The following is a 19,012-nucleotide window of genomic DNA, read 5'->3' on the forward strand; positions in this document are numbered from 1 at the left end:
TGAGATAATTGCTCTCCATATGTTAATTAATGAGGCTCTGCCCAGACAAATGACTGTTGGGTCTCTAGTCCTCTGTTATGGCATCCTGCCTGGCAGGTAAGCAGACACAGACAGACAGATAGATAGACAGTTCACCACACACAGTCACCCTCATGCAATTATAAGCTTCCCTGGTAGTCTGGCAGAGTGAGTGAAATGAGCTTACTACATGGTGCTAATGGTGCATCCAGATGTTGTCACAAAACTGCTGTTTCTTAGGTCCCTTAGCTCTCAGAACATTAGTGGTTCACAACACAGAACCAGTGAGTTAATATAGATTCCTGATCAACCTGTTGTGACTTTTAGGCAATTACTATAACACTCGAGAGAGAGAGAGAGAGAGAGAGAGAGAGAGAGAGAGAGAGAGAAAAGCAGGACAGTGTGGCATATGTTTGTGGTGTTGGTCACTAATTGCTGTATAGACACACAGATGGGATGGCTGGCAGTTGTAGTGTGAGCCCAGGCTATTATGAAACACCCCTGCCGAGTATTGTTGTGAGGAGCTTACATCACGCCTTAGCAAGTAAACAGTGACACCTGCACATGAAAACAACTCATCTACACCTCAGATGCTGAGATATACACCATATGATACCTGCAATCAGAGTTGGAAATTTTCATTCTTCATCAGAACATCAGCTCAGTATTGGTCACGTGAGCACCACAACACACGACACGTAGAACCCAGAAGCGCTGCAGTGTTCAGGGGAATGACATGAAAGAGGAGAAATTGTTGATTAAATTCGTTATTTTTTTTGTTTGTGTTATCGTCGCTTCATAATATTAAGGTTGAACCACTGTAGTCACATGGACTATTTATAAGTAATAACGTTGCAGTCTATTGGAGGTCAGAAAGCTTGGATTTCATCAAAAATATCTTAATTTGTGTTCCGAAGATGAACGAAGGTCTTACAGGTTTGGAACGACATGAGGGTGAGTAATAAATGATAGAAATTCCATTTTTGGGTGAACTAACCCAAGATGGCATCTGAAAGTTGTGGTTGGTTGTCAGTTTGTGTGTAAATGTACATTTTTGACCAACGTTTTCCACTTTTGATGTAATTTCTAGTGAGAAATTACTATTGTAGTAATTAAATATTTGCTTAGTTTTCACCAAAGCTCTCTAATTTGCTGTAGATCATTAAACCGTTACGCTGCCTCAGAATTCTGTACCTTTGTGCGAAAACGCTGCCTACAAAGTCAATGCCTGATAAGGCAGCGAGGCAACGCAGCCCTCTTCTCTACTCTGATGATGTGTTTACTGGCGCGAGGGCGGGATAACCTGTCAAGCACATGACATCACAGCAATAGCAAATGACAATGATCCAACGATCCAATCAATTCCCAATGGACAAAATCAAGTCCTGCCCAACATTTTTTCTTGTTCAAGAAGCCGTTTTACACTGCACTGCAACGTTAATAAGAAAACTAGTTTTCAACACAGCTGTACAGTTTAGTGGTTCGTACAACTTTTTATAATTGCTGTAGAAACTCTCCTCACTAAAAGATGCCTCAGTGTATGTTATTTATGGAAAAACAATATTATCCATTAAGCAGATCACTATTGAGCAACCAGTGGGAAAAGGGAAACATTTTCTTTATTATTTTTGTTTGTCTTCATCACTCATATGCCTATTTTAAATTACATTCTACATACTGTTTTTTAAAAATAGAAATGTCTTCATTGAAATTATTGTAATGTGTAAAAAATGCTTGCATTACTATTTTGCAATAATTTGTATCTCGCTCACAAACTAATTCAGCTTTGCTCCCAAATTAATTGCCAACTATTTTTAGGAAGTCGGATTACAGCCAGTCTCAGCCTGGACGTCTAACATAAAGAAAGTGCTTTTTTGTCCTTCAGATCCTGAAGATGCAGCAAATACTGCACTATCAAATCTGTGACAGCTGAAGTGTATCAGCAACCACACAGACATCTTTTCCTGGGTATTTTGGAACACCTTCTAACCATAATGACATATGGGAGGAAGTAGCAGGTCTGGATTTCTCTGATTATTCCACAATAAGCAGTTTCGTCCTTGCTAATGTATGTGTGAGATTAAATGGTCGAAGTTCAGCCTTATGTTTAGTGAGAGATTTAACAGTCTGAATAGAGTTTTAGATCCGTCTTTCTAGCAGAACTTTAAAAGACCCAAAGAATGTTCAGAGGGGACCAATATTTCATGCTGACTCCAAAAAAACACTAATGCGAATTTGGGTCCATGCAGTGAACTTTTGGTTTCTGCACTTGACATTCAAGGAAAATCAAAGAAGGTTGTGCCCGCAACATCAACATAGTCAAAACTACTCATTAAGTAAAAATCCATTTTATTGATAAGAATACTCATTATAAGATGGTGCTAATTAGAAGAATAACATTTTGACCCTGAGAGTTGCATCTTAGAAGAGCAAAAATGAAAGTATTTGCTTGTAAATGATAAGAGTTATTCAAAATAGTTTGCCCCAAGCTAGTATTTTTTACTGTAACTGACATTATCACATAAATGCCTGCATATAAACAACTCATCTACACTTCATTAGTGTATGATAAGAAATTCAAATTCACCAGTGTTTGTTCGCTATATGCTCTCAAAAGACTAACCAAAACACTGATTTATCATTTCAATCTGCTAATCTGAATATTATAGTCATTAATATTTAGATTGATTAATTTTTGATTAACATTAGGTGTCTCTCAAAAAGATCAGCAAAATCAATTTGTATGAATAAACTGAGTTTTTTTTTAGTTGTTTTCTGCTTTGAAAACAAATCAATCTTTGTCCATTGGCTCACAATAATAGAAAACTCACTGATGCAATAAATGGTTATGCGAAAATACTAAATACATAATTAAGTTGTAAACACTTATGAAAACTTTTAGATGATTGCCTGCTTACATTCTTTTGTATCATTCAGTTTAATACTTTCAGTGTTGAATTATGCCATTTAACTGTCACTCTGACAGGAGTCATTTTGTTGTGTCAGGAATTCTTCATAAATTAAATTTACCATCCTCAGAACATTTACAATTACAAGAAAACTCAGATAACCTGAAGGAACATAGAAAATTATTAATTATTCACAGATTTGTTGTATTACGGATTTGAATGTGTGTCAATGGAGAAAGATGCTTTTTTTAACTTGCATGTAGTTAAAGCATCTACCAGCAGGGGCTATTGAGCAGCTAAATATTGATCACTTAGTGTAGTAGTGTCTAATGAGCATGGAAAAGTGTAGTTTGACACTGTAGTGTCAAACTACACATTTTTCCATGCTCATTATTGGTCCATAAATACATATTGGTCCATAATTACATTAAAAATCCCACTAGGTGTATTAAGTTTGTAATTCCAAGTAAGTTTGTCAATCTTGTCACATGTACAATATCAAGAGCTATTTGTTTCTGTGCTTTTGCACTGTAAGATAAAAATCTGTAGAAAAACAGATGTCAGAAAATTACCAGTACCTTTTCCATTAAATGTACGGACATTTCCTTCAAACCTAAAACACAACACAAGGCAATGCGTAATTCAAAATATGGGCAAGACACCTGTTAAAAATTCAATATAGAAAAATCCTTTATATTACAGGGTTAGTTCACCCAAAAAATAAGGATTCTGTCATTATTTACTCACCCTCGTGTGATTCCAATTAGAGGTCTGCAACCCGACCCGAGCCCGACGGGCCCCGAAGAACTCCCGGGTTTCGAGGTTAAGGGTTCGGGTTAAGGTTTCATGAATAGCTTCGGGTTCGGGTCTGTAACTGTGAAAAACTATATAGGCTGTTATATAAGCCTTGCGTGCCGTCTTCTGTGTTGTGCTCGAAAGAGCGCGCGAGAGTGGGAGCGCATTTATAATTCACATTTATATTAACTGTTTTGCGCATGTGATCCCGCTCTCGCGCACTCTTTCGGTCACCACACAGCACTCAAACCTCTAACTATGAGTGCGATGAGGCAAACAATTACTGAGGGAAAACTTATTACAGTGCCAAATGATGCAAGGAAATCAGCACAACGAATTCTACCGAATAACAGGTGAGCCAGAGGATAGCACAATTATACACAAGCCACTAAAATTACTACGCAATAATGCGTGTGCGTGAAGTGAACGACTACTGAGAGCAGCCATAAATCAAATAGCCGCGCTGCCGTCTCAGAAATCAGAGCTTTGTCAAGAGTAGGTCTACTGTAAAATACTACATCATTTGACATGTATATTTAAATGTTTTAAACATTGTATGATATCATAGACGAATAAATGTAAACTCTATGAATGAAATGAGCCAAGCGCGTTCGTAAATCAAATAGCCGCGTTTCTCTTGCGTCTCAGAAATCAGCTTTGTCAAGAGTAGGATATATAATCTAAAACACTAGTACATCATATACATTTTGTATTATTTTATTTGATAGCCTATGTGTATTTAGCCTAAATGTTTAAAACATGACTGAGTGTAAACTATATGAATGAAATCAAGCGCGATATGTCAAATGGCCTCTGTGCGCCTTTTCTACTACTTAGCCTGATGTTTCTGTCTATTTAAACGTTGTACAATGATCTTGTCATTCTACCAATAAATAGCTCAGCGGTTAAGTGTCGTGCAGTATAGGTTTTACAAAGCTGTTTTGGCTTATGATAGCAAGAATGGTACATCTCTATAGCGACAGATTTCGGGGCGGGTCGGGTCAAACGATCTCGTATACGGGCCGGGTTCGGGCCTCAGTTTAAAGCCCGTGCAGACCTCTAATTCCAATCCAGAAGACTTTTGTTCATCTTTAGACCACCAATGATGATATTTTTAATAAAATCTGAGAGAAATCATTGAAAGTCTATTCACCCAAAATTCTGACGGAAGCTCAGACATGCTTGAGTACGGTTTAGCTCCTGTTTATGTTCGCTGATCAAATTGAAATATCTTAAATATCTTCGTTTGTGGACAAAAGTCTTATAGGTTTGGAATTGGAACAACACTATGATGAGTATTTGATGACAGAATTTTCATTTTTGGGTGAACTAACCCCTTAAAGGTATAGTTCACCCAAAAATCAACACAAAAGAAGATATTTTAAAGAATGTTGGGAACCAGACAGTTGATGGCACCCATTGACTTCCACAGTATTTTTTTCCTACTATGGAAGTCAATGGGTGCCATCATTTCCTTAGCGTGTAGATTAAGAACTTGCACCTTTTGTAACTGAATTTTATTGTTTTGGCTTATAAACATGGTTAGAAACATCTTCCCATTGAGTCAAACATTTTAAAAATCCTCTCATCTTCATTTTAACTATAGGGAGGTTTATTTACAACACAACAATCTCAATCTGGAGATCAAATACATCCTTTCCAAAGGCACAGTGAGGTCTAACATTGGAAATTTTTAACCAACCAGATAAATAAAGGCTAAACATAACATGGAGCCTTTAAGATCTATTGAATATATCACATGACTTCCACAATCACGCAACATCCACAGCGCCCTTGATTCAACTGGTTTGATTGACCCTAGACAGTGTTTGAGTAGATGCAGTTGTTGTTGTTGATGGTCTCCACTTGGTGAGAGCGAGCGATGAAGGTTATGAGCATGTTCTGGAGCATCTCAGCTCTCATCTTGCTGATCTGCAGCACCTCCTCATGATTCACTTTCTCCTCACGGCTGTAGTCAAGAGAAACCTTGTTGGTGATGAGCGAGAGGCCCAGGACCCGCAGTCCGCAATGCTTGGCTACCGTCACCTCAGGAACCGTGCTCATGCCTGTGAGGGCAGCAGGAGGAAAAGAGAAAGAGAGAGAGACTCTTAATTAAATGGCAGTCATCTCTGTTGTGGCGCAGTAGGTGATTCATTAATAAAGCAGACCGGGTCTGGGTCTCACTTAATACTTAATGAGGACTATTGGGGTCCTGTTGTATACACAGGAAGGAGGACGCACACAGGAACCAGTCACTGACCGGTCTAGCCAGAGGAGCCCATTTAGCACATAACCCACAGTGCTGCCGTTTGGTAATCGGAGCCCAATTATCTAAGGCATCATTCAATTCATCAGAGGACCAGCAGTGAGTACAGTTTATGCCAATCATATGGACAAGAGAGTTATTCAGATCACTGATCAACCTAATCACATTGATTAAAGTGGGCTACTTTGGCCCTTTGGGTGGGCCTAATCTCCATTAGTTAATATGGCAGGTCTGCTAATATGGCACATGATTATTAACAAGCTATAATTTTCATGAAGCACCAATTAAAGGAGAGGCACTACACACAAAAGAAAACAGCAAGTTAAACCACTCAAACTCCTCAGAGAGAGAAAATCTGATGCAGCATCGAGGAACTCACTACACACTGGTACTATTTATAATAATACTATTTATATAGTATTTCTTTATTTTTAATTACCATTCACTTTTTTGTTTTCTGTTTTCAGTTTAAGTGATTTCTGTTATTTTTGCTCATTTTTATTAGTTTTTGTTTTTTATATTTCTATATAGCTTTTATTTATTTTTGTTACTTTTAGTCATTTTAGTACCTCAACTTATTTAAGTTAGTTGCCAAAGCAAAATTTTTATTTTCTTTTAAGTTTAAGATTTCATCATATATTTTTATTTTTACAATTATCAAAAATGATTTATTATTATTTTTAGCTTTAATTTTAAAGGATTAGTTTACTTTCAAATGAAAATTACCCCAAGCTTTACTCACCCTCAAGCCATTCTAGGTGTATATGACTTTCTTCTTTCTGATAAACACTCTCTGAGATATTTTAATAAATATCCTGATGCATCTGAGCTTTATAATGGCAGTGAGCGACACCAACGAGTATGAGCTGAAGAAAGTGCCTCCATCCACATCCAACCATCATAAACGTACTCCACACGGCTCCGGGTGGGTTAATAAAGACCTTCTGAAGCTAAGCGATGCGTTTGTGTAAAAAAACATATCCATGTTTAACAAGTTATGAAGTAAAATATCTAGCTTCCACCAGACCGCCTTCCGTATTCAACTTACAAAGAAAACGGAAGTGATGTCGCGTCAGTTAAGCTTTTTCCGTAAGTTGAATAATGAAGGTGTTGGACATAGCATAAGCATTTTGAACTGCAAGAGTTTTACACTTCCTTCGTAAGTTTTACACTTTCTTCGTAAGTTGAATACGGAAGGCGGTCTGGCAGAAGCTAGATATTTTACTTCATAACTTATGGATATTAATAATAATATGGATTTTTTATTTTTTTTAACACAAACGCATCGCTTCACTTCAGAAGGACTTTATTAACCCACCCGGAGCCGTGTGGAGTACACGTTTATGATGGATGGATATGGATGGAAGCACTTTCTTCAGCTCATACTTGTTGATATCGTTCACTGCCATTATAAAGCTTGGACGCGACAGGATATTTATTAATATTTCTCCGACTGTGTTCATCAGAAAGAAGAAAGTCATATACACCTAGGATGGCTTGAGGGTCAGTAAAGCTTGGGGTAATTTTCATTTGAAAGTGAACTAATCCTTTAAATTTACAATAACAACACTGCTAAACATTGCAGCTTTTTCTGACCTCCCCCTTAGACTGAAAGTGGGCCAGTGCATTTATTTCTATTATATTTTGTATCAAGTAAAATCATAAAATTGCAATAAAACTGCAACTATGCTAATGGACGTTTTAATGAGAGTGGAATTTCTTTTTCCCCCCTTTTCCCCCTTTCTTTTCAGTACAATGTAATTCACGAGTATGAAAAATAATACATTAAAAAAGGATTGTAACTTATTCTTTAAATGTGACCTAATGGATCTATAGTGCACTTCTTGAGCATGTTTAGAATTGTCACAGACATTTTGACAGAAAATCAAAATTTTAAATTACTAATCAAAAGTCAGACAAAGCAAAAAAAGTAATGTAATTTTTATAATCAATTAAGCTGATGATTACTTGAGGATTAAGTGTTTCATATCAAGTACTCCTATGTTTTGGACAACTTGGTTTGCACACTTTCCCAGCAGTAGCTCTGTGGCTTCTATAATTTTTCATATGCGTTTTTGCCATTTTTCCCCCTTGTGTATTGTGATTGTCCCTACCAACAGAGTCGCTCCCCAAAATGTGCAGCATGCGTGCCTCTGCGATGGTCTCAAAGTTGGGTCCACTAACCATACAGTAGACCCCCTCGCGCACAAAATTAGAGTAGCCAAGCTCAGCAGTGATGTCCAAAACTAATTTCCTCAGGTCTTTGCTGTAAGCATCAGACATACAAGGAAACCGGATCCCAAATCTGAGGAAGACAAGAGAGAACATGCACCATCTTTTCCATAAAATGGGAAACAGTTCTGTAAAATAATATAAATATCTTTCACACTTTATTCTGCCTTTTCCTCTCCCTTATCTGCGTACCGTTCATCATTGGGTCCACACAGTGGGTGCTGTCCAGCAAACCCCGGCAAATTAATATGGTCCTTAATAACCATAATGTCTCCCACTTTGAAATCCTGACAAAGACCTCCAGAGGCGTTTGTTACGATAATGGTCTCCACACCCATCAGCTTGAAAATCCGCACAGGGAACGTGACCTGGAAAAATTCCCCAGAAAACACAAGCTGTTACACACAGCAGGGAATCTCTCTGACTAAACCCTCAGACATATTATTTTCACTTTTAAATGATTAAATTAATGATTCTTAATGTTAATTAAGCCATGGCCAGACGTATTTAATGGAATAAAATGGAATAAAAATATCATGTGGCAGGTGCGTCTTCTCAAAATTTTTATATATTTATTTGTAATTTAAATTTATTTTAATCAAATTTATATTGGACTAACAAACAGCCTCCTTTCATTTCAGAAGACCACGTGGGTGTGCAATGGTATCCCACAGTGCCTAACCACAGTTTTAGGCAGGTATTAAATAAGCTTTAGTAATTCTAAATGGGATAAATATAGGATTGTAGAGCAGGGAGCCATTAAGGGAGGTGTCATTGCAAGCAGGAGATGAATAATGAACTTGCGGGCTCAGTATAGCACAGCTCAATAGGGATGTCACAGTCTGTCAGCCTGCTCTCCAGCTGACAAACCAGGGTGGACGTGTGGGGCTGCCACGAGCAAAACGGCCATTACAGCTATACACAGACAGGTCATCGAGGTGGACCAGTGTTCTCAGGACATACGCCAGTTTGGTACCCTTTAAATCAAAGATGACTTCTTTGTGGATTGTAAACTCTCAGAGATCAGATCGCTTCATATTTGAGTCTTTAACTCTCCTGAGAGAATTGGTCTAGGTGCTGCATTAGATGGTCTGTTGATTACCCGTCACTGGCAGTTTGATTAATGTGCACTATTATAGAGTAATGAAAATATGTCTATTAGAGAATTTTGTATGTCTTGGCACTGTATCATGAATTGGCATATATTTCAATTTCAGGGAATTCACTAAGAATGAATTGCACTTGCTGATTGCATCATAGACTATTTGCACGCACTGTGTCCTTTTAGCACATGATTCGCTAAATTATGCAAATTAGGTTATTAGAATATAACAAAATTTCTATACAACTGGTTTCAGTGTTGGGGTAACGCATTACAAGTAATACTTTTCCAAGTAACTAGTAAAGTAACGCATTACTTTTTCAATTTACAACAAAATATCTAAGTTACTTTTTCAAATAAGTATCGCAAGTTACTTTTTCACATTTATTAACTGACAGCTCTCCTGTCCTCATGTTTAGAGAAATAAAGTGCCGAGGTGTTGTGTGCGCTGTGTGAACATGATGGTTATTGTAGTTCTAGACTAAATGTGAACATGCATTTACTCATCTTACTAGCACAAATATATTCAGTATTCCTCAAAATGAATAAAAACAGTGAAATGCAATCTCAGAATTTTACACAAACCTGTAATAATTAACTATATTAAATTACACAAATATACTTTATGTATTTAATCTCACTAACCAATGTCTTTGCTGCTGACCTTCAATGATCTAATTCAACCATACTGAGAAGCAAAAATGACTTTAGATTATATTTAGAAATAAGAGTGTTGAACTTCCTTCTCCTTTATCCTTTTCTTCTTTAATCCAGAATGGCAGCACAGCTGAAAGGTTTGTTTGAGCTGCGCCCTCTACTGTACAGGCGTAAATATGCATTTCCTTCAGCTTTAGGTTTATTCATTTCACTTTTGGTGTGAAAGGGCCTTTACATTTGCCAAAAATAGAACTTTTTGTTGTTGTTATTAAAACACAAACAAGCAAGCCCAGCCCACATGAGAAAAAGTAACGCAAAAGTAATGTAATGCATTACTTTTCATAAAAAGTAACTAAGTAGCGCAATAAGTTACTTTTTTAGGGAGTAACACAATATTGTAATGCATTACTTTTTAAAAGTAACTTTCCCCTACACTGCCTGGTTTCTGTTATGTATAATAATTTTTGTGACTGTACATTAACAAATAAATAAATACGTGCATGAGATATTGATGTGAGTTGAAATTATTTTATGATTTTGCCTGTATAAGTTCTTAAAACTTCCATTAAAAAAATAATAGTCAATTACAATGTAATCATAACAAGATGAACACTGCTGCAACAATATTACAGTAATATCAATACTGAAATCCTATGAGGTTATTGTCACCATATCAATAACTGAGACGCAAGATGGTGGCAATTTCTTTTGTATATATAACAAGTGAGTGAAAGTCTGTGGTGTGAAATGACAGACATGAAAATCGTGCCGGTCATGTTTACTGTTGAATGCACTGCCATAAAGCATAAATATTAGGAAACATCAGACAGCTTAAACAGCACAATGGCCTTATATTACGAGGCCACACAATAATGACCTGTCAACACTCTTTTTATTTCTAAACAAAAGAATGCAGGAACGCAGAAATAGGGTAGTGGAAATTGAACTTCTTTTACCTTGAGCGCAGCATTTTTAAAACGAGACACTGCAAAACATGTCCGTCTAGCTCATGTTTACATAAAAACAATGGAAAAGCAGTGCAGTGGAATGCAAAAATGCATTTTGTGTGAATGGCCCCTTTACAGTTCAGACAAGCCCTCTAAATACATCTGAACCCCATAAAGCTGCTTTTCTTGCTGCAGAGAAACAGAGGTCAGTGAAGGGCTAACCAAGCTCGACTGTCCAATTACCCTCCGCAGCACATCTCACCACAACAAAGAGATCACTTAAAGAAGCCATAATAACTGTTTGTTTTTACCAAGGGCAAACATGAAAGCATGTTTGCATCCTAAACTGTAAGTGAAATGAGTTGGGTTCACTTTTAGGATACAGTGAGTTGGCACAGATTTGCACAGTGACTCACACATATGAGTCAGCTAAAGCAATGAACAGTGGACTGAAGGTGCATTTACAAACAAGCTGTCACAGTATGACAAAGGATTTAATAACCAGATTGGTTGAGCTCCGGCTTATTATATGAGGGGCTTCAAAATGTATGCTTTTGTTTCAAACCCCCCCCATGATTTGTTATCACAACATTTTTTCTTTTGTCATATCAACTTAGATAATTAATGTGGTTCACATAACATAATATTTTGAGTTTCTGTTGATTAAACCAATCCCCTTCATTGTTTTAACTCAAATTTTAATTTCAATGAACTCAAAATTTTAAGGCAACCAGGTAACTTACTTTTTTTTAAGTTAAACCAACAATTCTTTTTTACAGTGCGTATCACAAACCCTCTGGTCTGCATTTGCATTAGCATCAGTGTTGTTATAATTAACTAAAACTATTAAAAATCTATTAAAAATCATTTGTGGTAATGGATGAAAAACGTATAAAAACGTTAAAACGTTAAAAAAACTTTAATTCAAAATTTGGGCAACTAACTGTAATAAGTTTAAGTTGAAGTATTAAAATTACTAAAACTAGAATAAAAATAAATTAATGCTAAATAAAAAAGCAAAAACTAAAAGTAACAAACACATAAACTAAAATTAGAATGAAAACTGAAAAATATTAATAAATACTATAATATTATATAAATACTAAAATAATACAGATATTTTATAACCTCATAACCTTAAAATACATCATTACTTTTAGATACTCACTTTTAAAAATTGCTGTGGCAGGTCTGTCCACCCAGTTCTTGTCATTTTTTAAAATGGAAAATGAAAAAAATATGTACCTGGTCACCCAAATGCTAATGTCAGTGTTATGATAATACTACACCAAGCAGGGACCTTTGCCACACTATTTTTAACATCTGCCTGATTTGATTTGAGATGCGCTAATTGTATTTTTGCATCCTATTTAGGACAGATATGCAAATTGGGATGCAATGTGTGTTTATATGCCACAGCCATTAAGACATTAAATACAAAATAGTGTTTTGAAAGACTCGAGTTTGAAAATACAGGGGGCTGGTGGATTTAATGCCCTAGCAGCATATTAAGAGTAAAAAGCTTTTGGCTGGCTGTAGAGGGCATGGTGGCCATGACAACTGATTGTAATGCACTGTGTCATGCTGTCAGGGCTGCAATTACAGTGACAGTCCCACTCTAGGGCAAGAGGTTGTAGATTCCTTGGTAATTTAGTAAAAAAGTGGCTCTCCGGCCCCATGTGCAACAGATAAATTATTCCCCTGGACAGACTTTGATGGAGGGAAAGCCAAGAGCTCACACAAATCATGCTGCTTAGTTGAACTCTGGGGTAAATTAACATTGGTAAACTTATAAATTAACAAGGACTTTCAACCGAAGTGAAAATTTATTCATAATTAATATCATATTTTTTCATAGTCAACATCCTAATGCATTCAGATCCTTTATAAAGGAAAACGAAACTGTTTTCCTGTTCACGTCACAACAGACTACGAGTGCAAGCTGAATGTTGTCAATGAACAGTTTGTTTCTCCTCCACACCTGCATTCTCAGCATTCAGCCTTGGTATTTATGCTGTGCGGCTCCTGATTGTGACAGATAAAGTTAATGACCCGTACTGGAGGTAACAGCTCCTCTCTGTTTTTACAAATAGGAGCTGTTTACAATGAGTTCACTTGTCCTTGAGGTGATGCTAAAGGGAACCAAGGCCACTGCTTAAAACGCACACCGCAATACTTTATGAGACATTGATGCCACAGAGTTAACAAACATGGAATTTTTGTGATACAGCTTTTACTTAAAGTAAAGAAACCACTGAGCTTCTAAGTACTATAAATGTATACATCTAAGAACTGTATCGAAAGGCAAGATGAAGTTAAATAAGTTAAGGACAAGATAAACAAGATGGCTGTGCAGCACCTGCAAAAAAGGCATCAAACTTTTTATTTGAACTCACCTTACACAATGAGTAACCCTCGTAGAGATGGAACCTTCCTTGCATGAAGACACAAGACTCGCCTTTGATTTGACCAAACACTAGGCACCCTTCATGACCAGGAACTATGCATAAAAAGACAAACATATCAGTGAAAAACATGCTTACTCTTTTTAAGGATAATATAATGTATTATTTTATATACTATAGTAATATATTTTATTTTAATGCTATATGTGTGTGTGTGTGTGTATATATATATATTAATATATATTAATATTATATAATATATTGCAGTTCAACACACTGTTTTGTATCATTTAAAGGCACAATATGTAAGATTTTTGGATTAAAATATCCAAAAACCACTACACAAATGTTATATATTTTGTTGAATTGTGTACTTACATTATCCCAAATGTTTCCAAGATGTTTAAATCCAGAGAAAAAAGCAATGTTAACGTCGCCTATCAATGACATCGTACCCGCGTTACCCTTGGTTTCTGGTTTTATTTTGTAGAAACCATGGAAACACCAAAGACACTTTAATATATTATGTGTTTTATTTGACAGGTGAGCAACTGTTTGGATACATTCGTCGTCAGAAAACGAATCATGCTATAGCTCAACACAGTAAGTCTTTTTGTTTAAATATCGTTTTCTTGATTTACAGCAAGTACTATTTTTTTTACCATACCTAATATCAATCTAGTTTACTGCAGTGTGCAACAAATGTCTCATAGTAGCCGCTGAGCGAACACAGAGTAGCATTATAACAACTTTCAACACACAAATGTATCTAATATGATAAAACAGCACTGCTTTACCCCACATATGCTTGACCCGAAGAAGCGGAAGTGGCGACTGTGGCATAATAATAAATGTTTCGCTGCTCTCGAGACGTGTGTTGCGCTCGTCTCTCATTAACAATCGCTCCAGCGGCCTCGTTTCTGCTCGCACAGCACTCGGCCCTGCTCTGCTTCATACTACAGTAACATTAATAATCTCATCCATGAACATGATTTCTGCCTGAGTCCCATCCTGATTCTTTTCTACTGGCTGTAGACGTAAAGACAACACATCCCATGATTCCGCGAAATCAAGGTGTCATCAAGCTATGCCTTTGTTTTGAATAAGCGACCTCTAGTGGCGAAAATTTACATATTGTGCCTTTAAGTACTTGATCATATCCAAAGATACCGCCTTGAAGAGAGAATGTCATGAGAGCATCGTTTTGGAGGTAAAAGATAAAAGTAACAGGAGACAAATTGTAATTGCAGCATTTCACATGACTGAGCATGAAACCACTCTATAAAACCATTTAGGGCCAGATTTACTAAACAGGGCAAATTAGCGCAGCCATGGCAAGCGCCAAATGGGTTAATGGTTAAGACATGCGTTTTTGGCTGTTAAATAATGGCTCAAGTGGCAGTAAATTGACTACAGCAAACCTTAGTAAATCACATGGCATGATTTATTAATATACTCTCTTCCCATAAATTTTGCATCTGAAAGGGAAACTCCTACAAATGCATATGAAACAAGGTCAGGCGCAAAAACAACATTTCCATCTCTAAATTTTTGTAAATCCTGAAAGTAGTTTTTTAATGCCAAAAGAGGGTTTGGCATTAGGGTTTGCCCCCCCATATTGATTTTTATTTGTTGTTACCCTAAAACAGTGTGATGTATGAAGCAGTTTGATGATAAAGTGCAGTGTATTGGGCTCTAAAGCTGTCTTTACTTGATAAAGAACCTCCTGCTGTAAAGCATTTACTCTTTGCTCTCTTCCTAATATATTGCATCTACCTAAGGGGTTATTCATCTAATGCATAACCTCTCTGTAATGAGCAAATAAAGGGTCAGATGCTGCCATTGATAACAGATGACATCTAATCCTTTTTCTATAAAATAGCGTTAACTGACTAATGACTGTCCCCCAGTCTCAGAGATCCTGCTGGCTTGGCTGTATTTGGAAGTTCATCGATTTGCATTTGCATGTTCACTTTGCTCATTCAACATCATAAAAAAAGTTGATAATCTGCTTCTTAGGGATGACTGCTGATGTCATCAAGGATGGCATAAGTCAGACTGATTGTGTATCATTAGTGTATGAACAGGTGGAGCAAATATTGTTTTCTAACATTATGAGCCAGTAGGAGGCTACAGTTTGTTTGTGGCTTCAGGAACTTACTTTGACATGGGAACAGGCCGACTGAGCCGAGTGAATGGAAGCTTATGTAAATATAACCTTGAATTTTGGCTGATGAGATGTGTTTGGCCCTAAAACCTGCAGCGTAATGAGGTTCTGCTGGAATAATAGCTCTGTTTTTCCAGGGGCCGATTCCTCTTTTCTTGCATGAGCATTGATGAATGGCTCTGAGAAAAAAAACTCACTCAGAAAGGGGCTTATTACACTCACCGTGAAATGTATTTCCTGCAACACTGTAAAAATGAATGAGCAAATGAACGTTTCAGAGCGTGCCGCCTGATGTTTTTAAAAAATAAAATCAGATTGTCACACAAATTGGCAAAACAATGAGTGTAATGAGAACAGTTCTGAGATAAATTTAGTAATGCTTAAAAATGACTAATTATCGAAATTCATTTTAATGAAAAATAAGTGAAGTGCATATTTTGAAAGTTATATATATATATATATATATATATATATATATATACATAGACCTTATTATATCTATATATATATAGATAAATAGATATAGATATAAAATATACAAAGTAATAATAATATGCAGTTATAGCAGTTATTTTGCCCATAGTTTTGTCTTATCTTTAGACCGCAACCCCAATAATTTTACACTATTTGCATCCATCTATATGGTGTAAGGATGATAAAGTAATTTGATTTTGATTGATGTGATTTTGATTTGACACTTGCTGATTTATATGAATGATGCAATGGGCAATGTGAAGAATTTATTATTTAAAAAATGAGCACAGAGCTCAAAATGTCAGTCATTTCTCTGTCAGTCTCCATAAACCAGCAAATTTAAATTATGAAGTGGATTAGAGAAAGAATGACAACACAAATGGAGTCTAAGACCCTTATTATACTTTCCCTTAATTACAAGGGCTCTTATTCTTCAGCCGTCAGTCACGTGTACAAACACACACACACACACACACACACACACACACACACACACACACACCACACACACACCTGCTACAGGTAGTACAAATATCATTTGATGCATCTGAACACTTCTCAAGATTATTCACCTCACCATATAAATATTTAAACCTGTCCAAGATATCATAGTATGAACTCCCTGTGGCAGATATTAGAGGCTATTTTTGCTCCAGTCATGATATTTTATTCATAGGCAGTAGTTATTCATTTTGTAGCTCATATTACCAGGAGCTGGGCATAATTTGTTAACCATACAATACAATGAGGGACAGAATGAAAACTTCTGTGCTTTCAGATTCACTCCAACAACTCCTGTATCTGTCTAGACTTTTTTATAAGAAAGAAAGAAAGAAGTGACCTGTTACTTTAATTCAGCTCTGATACACTTCCATGAATCCGGTACCTGTGCTCACTGGGAAATTGGGAATGTCCTCATAGCGGATGGTCTGTTTATTTGAGACACTGTCTGCGAGAAGTCCCAGTCCAGAGCCACACACAATAGCTATCTTTGGCCTGTGTCTCGTCCTGCTCAGCAGCCATTCTGTAGTCAGTTTACAGTCATCAAAGGAACAGCAGCTGAGTCGGGAGTAAGAAAGAACGATGGCAAGATACATTAGAGCAGGTCACATTGATAACTGCTCAAATTCTGTCTGATAAGACACAAAGTGAAAATAAGCAATCATCTGATTATCAGCCAATGCTTACAATGAGAAACATGATAATCTTTTGAAGATCATCAAGATATTTTTATGCAATATCAACAACATATCATGGTCCGTGTTCAGATATCAATACACCATATATAAATACAGAACACACTTTGAAATTAAATTCCACCATAATGTAAGAACAATCAAACTGCTCTGTAAAAGTCCACATCATTTTTATTACATCCCAAGATTTCCGGAGTCAGTTATGAAAATATAATGACATGTAAAGCACACAGGAAATTAACTAATGTAAATGAAACCACAGAGACCCTCTTGATAGTTGAAAATATGCTGGAATCAAAAAACTGAGAATATATTAAGCTGGCGTAATGTGTTTAAAGCTGAACAGATAAAAAGCTTAGTAGAAATTATAAGGAAAATGCAAACAGCGGACATATTTACAGTTTCCAAAAGGAGTTCTGATGAGTTCTAAACGCAAATTTACAGCATGCAGTTGTCAAGGCTCTATTTAATTTGCATCTCATTTGAAGACAATTCTGCTCCATATTGTGACTCAGCTGTTTGGCAGGGCTGATATATTTTTATTGGCTTTAGTGATTTGATTAAATGCATAAAGAATCTTACTCTAACAGCTGCGAATCCAAATTACATTATCAACGCTTTTAGCTCTGTAAACATTGAATGTAAATATGTTTTCATCTATAATATTCATTTATACTGTATATCCTCTGGTATGTATAGTATATCAATGACATAAAACTGAAATTTACCATGAGTTTTCCTTGGTGTGCATGATCTCAGTCACAGGTAGTCACAGCACCTGGAAATAGTGTGCACTTGTTCTATGAGAACAGATAAGAAAGAGATAGAGAGAGGGGGAATAACCTCTCAAAGGTCTATAAGGTTTCATCTCATTGGCTGCATAAAAGGTGAGAGTGGGAAATCTCCATATCCTTTCCAAGAAATTATATGACTCTGTCCACTAAGAATTTACTCAAACTGCAGAGAACTGTGAAGAAAGCTATAGTGTACAGGCTATAATGCATGTCTTTTGTTTATGTTAGATCTACTGGTAACTTTTATCAAAAATTGGTTGAGAACTATCACTTAGATTTTGGGTCTTAAAGGGATAGAAATCAAAATACTGTCATCATTTACTCACCCATCCCATCTTGACTATGACTTTCTTTTACAAAACACAAAAAAGATATTGCAATGAAATTAATTTTTCAGTTTTCAAAATAAATTTTCATTTTTCAGGTAAACTATCTCTTCAAGAGGGAATGTACTGACCCTTGAGGTGGCTAAAATACTAATATTTTTCCCCCCAAATAAATGAGGTAAGTTTATTGTTATATAATATTGTTCTGTAGAAGCTGCATTTTTACAGTGACATTGGCTTGAGAAAACACATTATCTACCCACACCAGTCTATGAGATTGTCATAAGAGGTAGTGTGACTTAGACTATGGTAAATAGCGAACATGTTTACATGTTTGTGCACTTTGCTGAGCTGTGTGATTGCTGTATACATTATGGCTTAGAGCTTCAGGGTCCATTATAATTTTCTAAAGCCCTTATACTGTGGCTTGGAAATGGATTAGCAGACTCAGTATTGGAAAGGTGTGACTCTAAATCTAAATACGCTGATGCATTTACAGCAGTGTCTGAGGCATCATTTCTACTCAGAGGTATCGAGCTGATTCCAGAGATAGAAAACTTACTGTCATACAGAAAATAACCTAATTTGAACATTATAAGAGAAACCACAATTAAGCAAAATATGTAACTTATTATTTTTCACTAAATTGCATAAAATTGTGACTTTCTTATTTACGTATTTACATTATTTGTTGAATGAAACAAGCTAGTTTTATGGTCACACT

The 19,012-nt window shown here is 36.3% G+C and overlaps 1 protein-coding gene across 1 annotated transcript; it reads right to left on the reverse strand.

Moving 5' to 3' along the window:
• Positions 1 to 5,224: 5,224 nt before the first annotated feature.
• Positions 5,225 to 18,055, reverse strand: pnp4b (purine nucleoside phosphorylase 4b). Its single transcript, XM_051866112.1, has 6 exons — positions 17,897 to 18,055; positions 16,859 to 17,031; positions 13,323 to 13,426; positions 8,413 to 8,588; positions 8,103 to 8,293; positions 5,225 to 5,788 (listed from the first exon to the last, which is right to left on the reverse strand). Exons 1-6 carry the CDS (start codon positions 17,917 to 17,919, stop codon positions 5,541 to 5,543), a joined length of 915 nt encoding a protein of 304 aa, XP_051722072.1. The 5' UTR covers positions 17,920 to 18,055; the 3' UTR covers positions 5,225 to 5,540.
• Positions 18,056 to 19,012: the final 957 nt, after the last annotated feature.

The sequence above is a fragment of the Ctenopharyngodon idella genome, chromosome 16 (genome assembly GCF_019924925.1).
Source record: "Ctenopharyngodon idella isolate HZGC_01 chromosome 16, HZGC01, whole genome shotgun sequence".
Classification (NCBI taxonomy): domain Eukaryota; kingdom Metazoa; phylum Chordata; class Actinopteri; order Cypriniformes; family Xenocyprididae; genus Ctenopharyngodon; species Ctenopharyngodon idella.

What these genes read in the sequence shown, in the direction of transcription:
- pnp4b (XM_051866112.1), bottom strand. Translation starts at nt 17,919, where the DNA reads ATGCACACCAAGGAAAACTCATG. An exon ending in CAATTTCCCAGTGAGCACAG is followed by an intron (nt 13,427 to 16,858) that starts GTACCGGATTCA and finishes TTTTATGCATAG; the next exon opens with TTCCTGGTCATGAAGGGTGC. An exon ending in TTTGGGGAGCGACTCTGTTG is followed by an intron (nt 5,789 to 8,102) that starts GTAGGGACAATC and finishes CTGCCCTCACAG; the next exon opens with GCATGAGCACGGTTCCTGAG.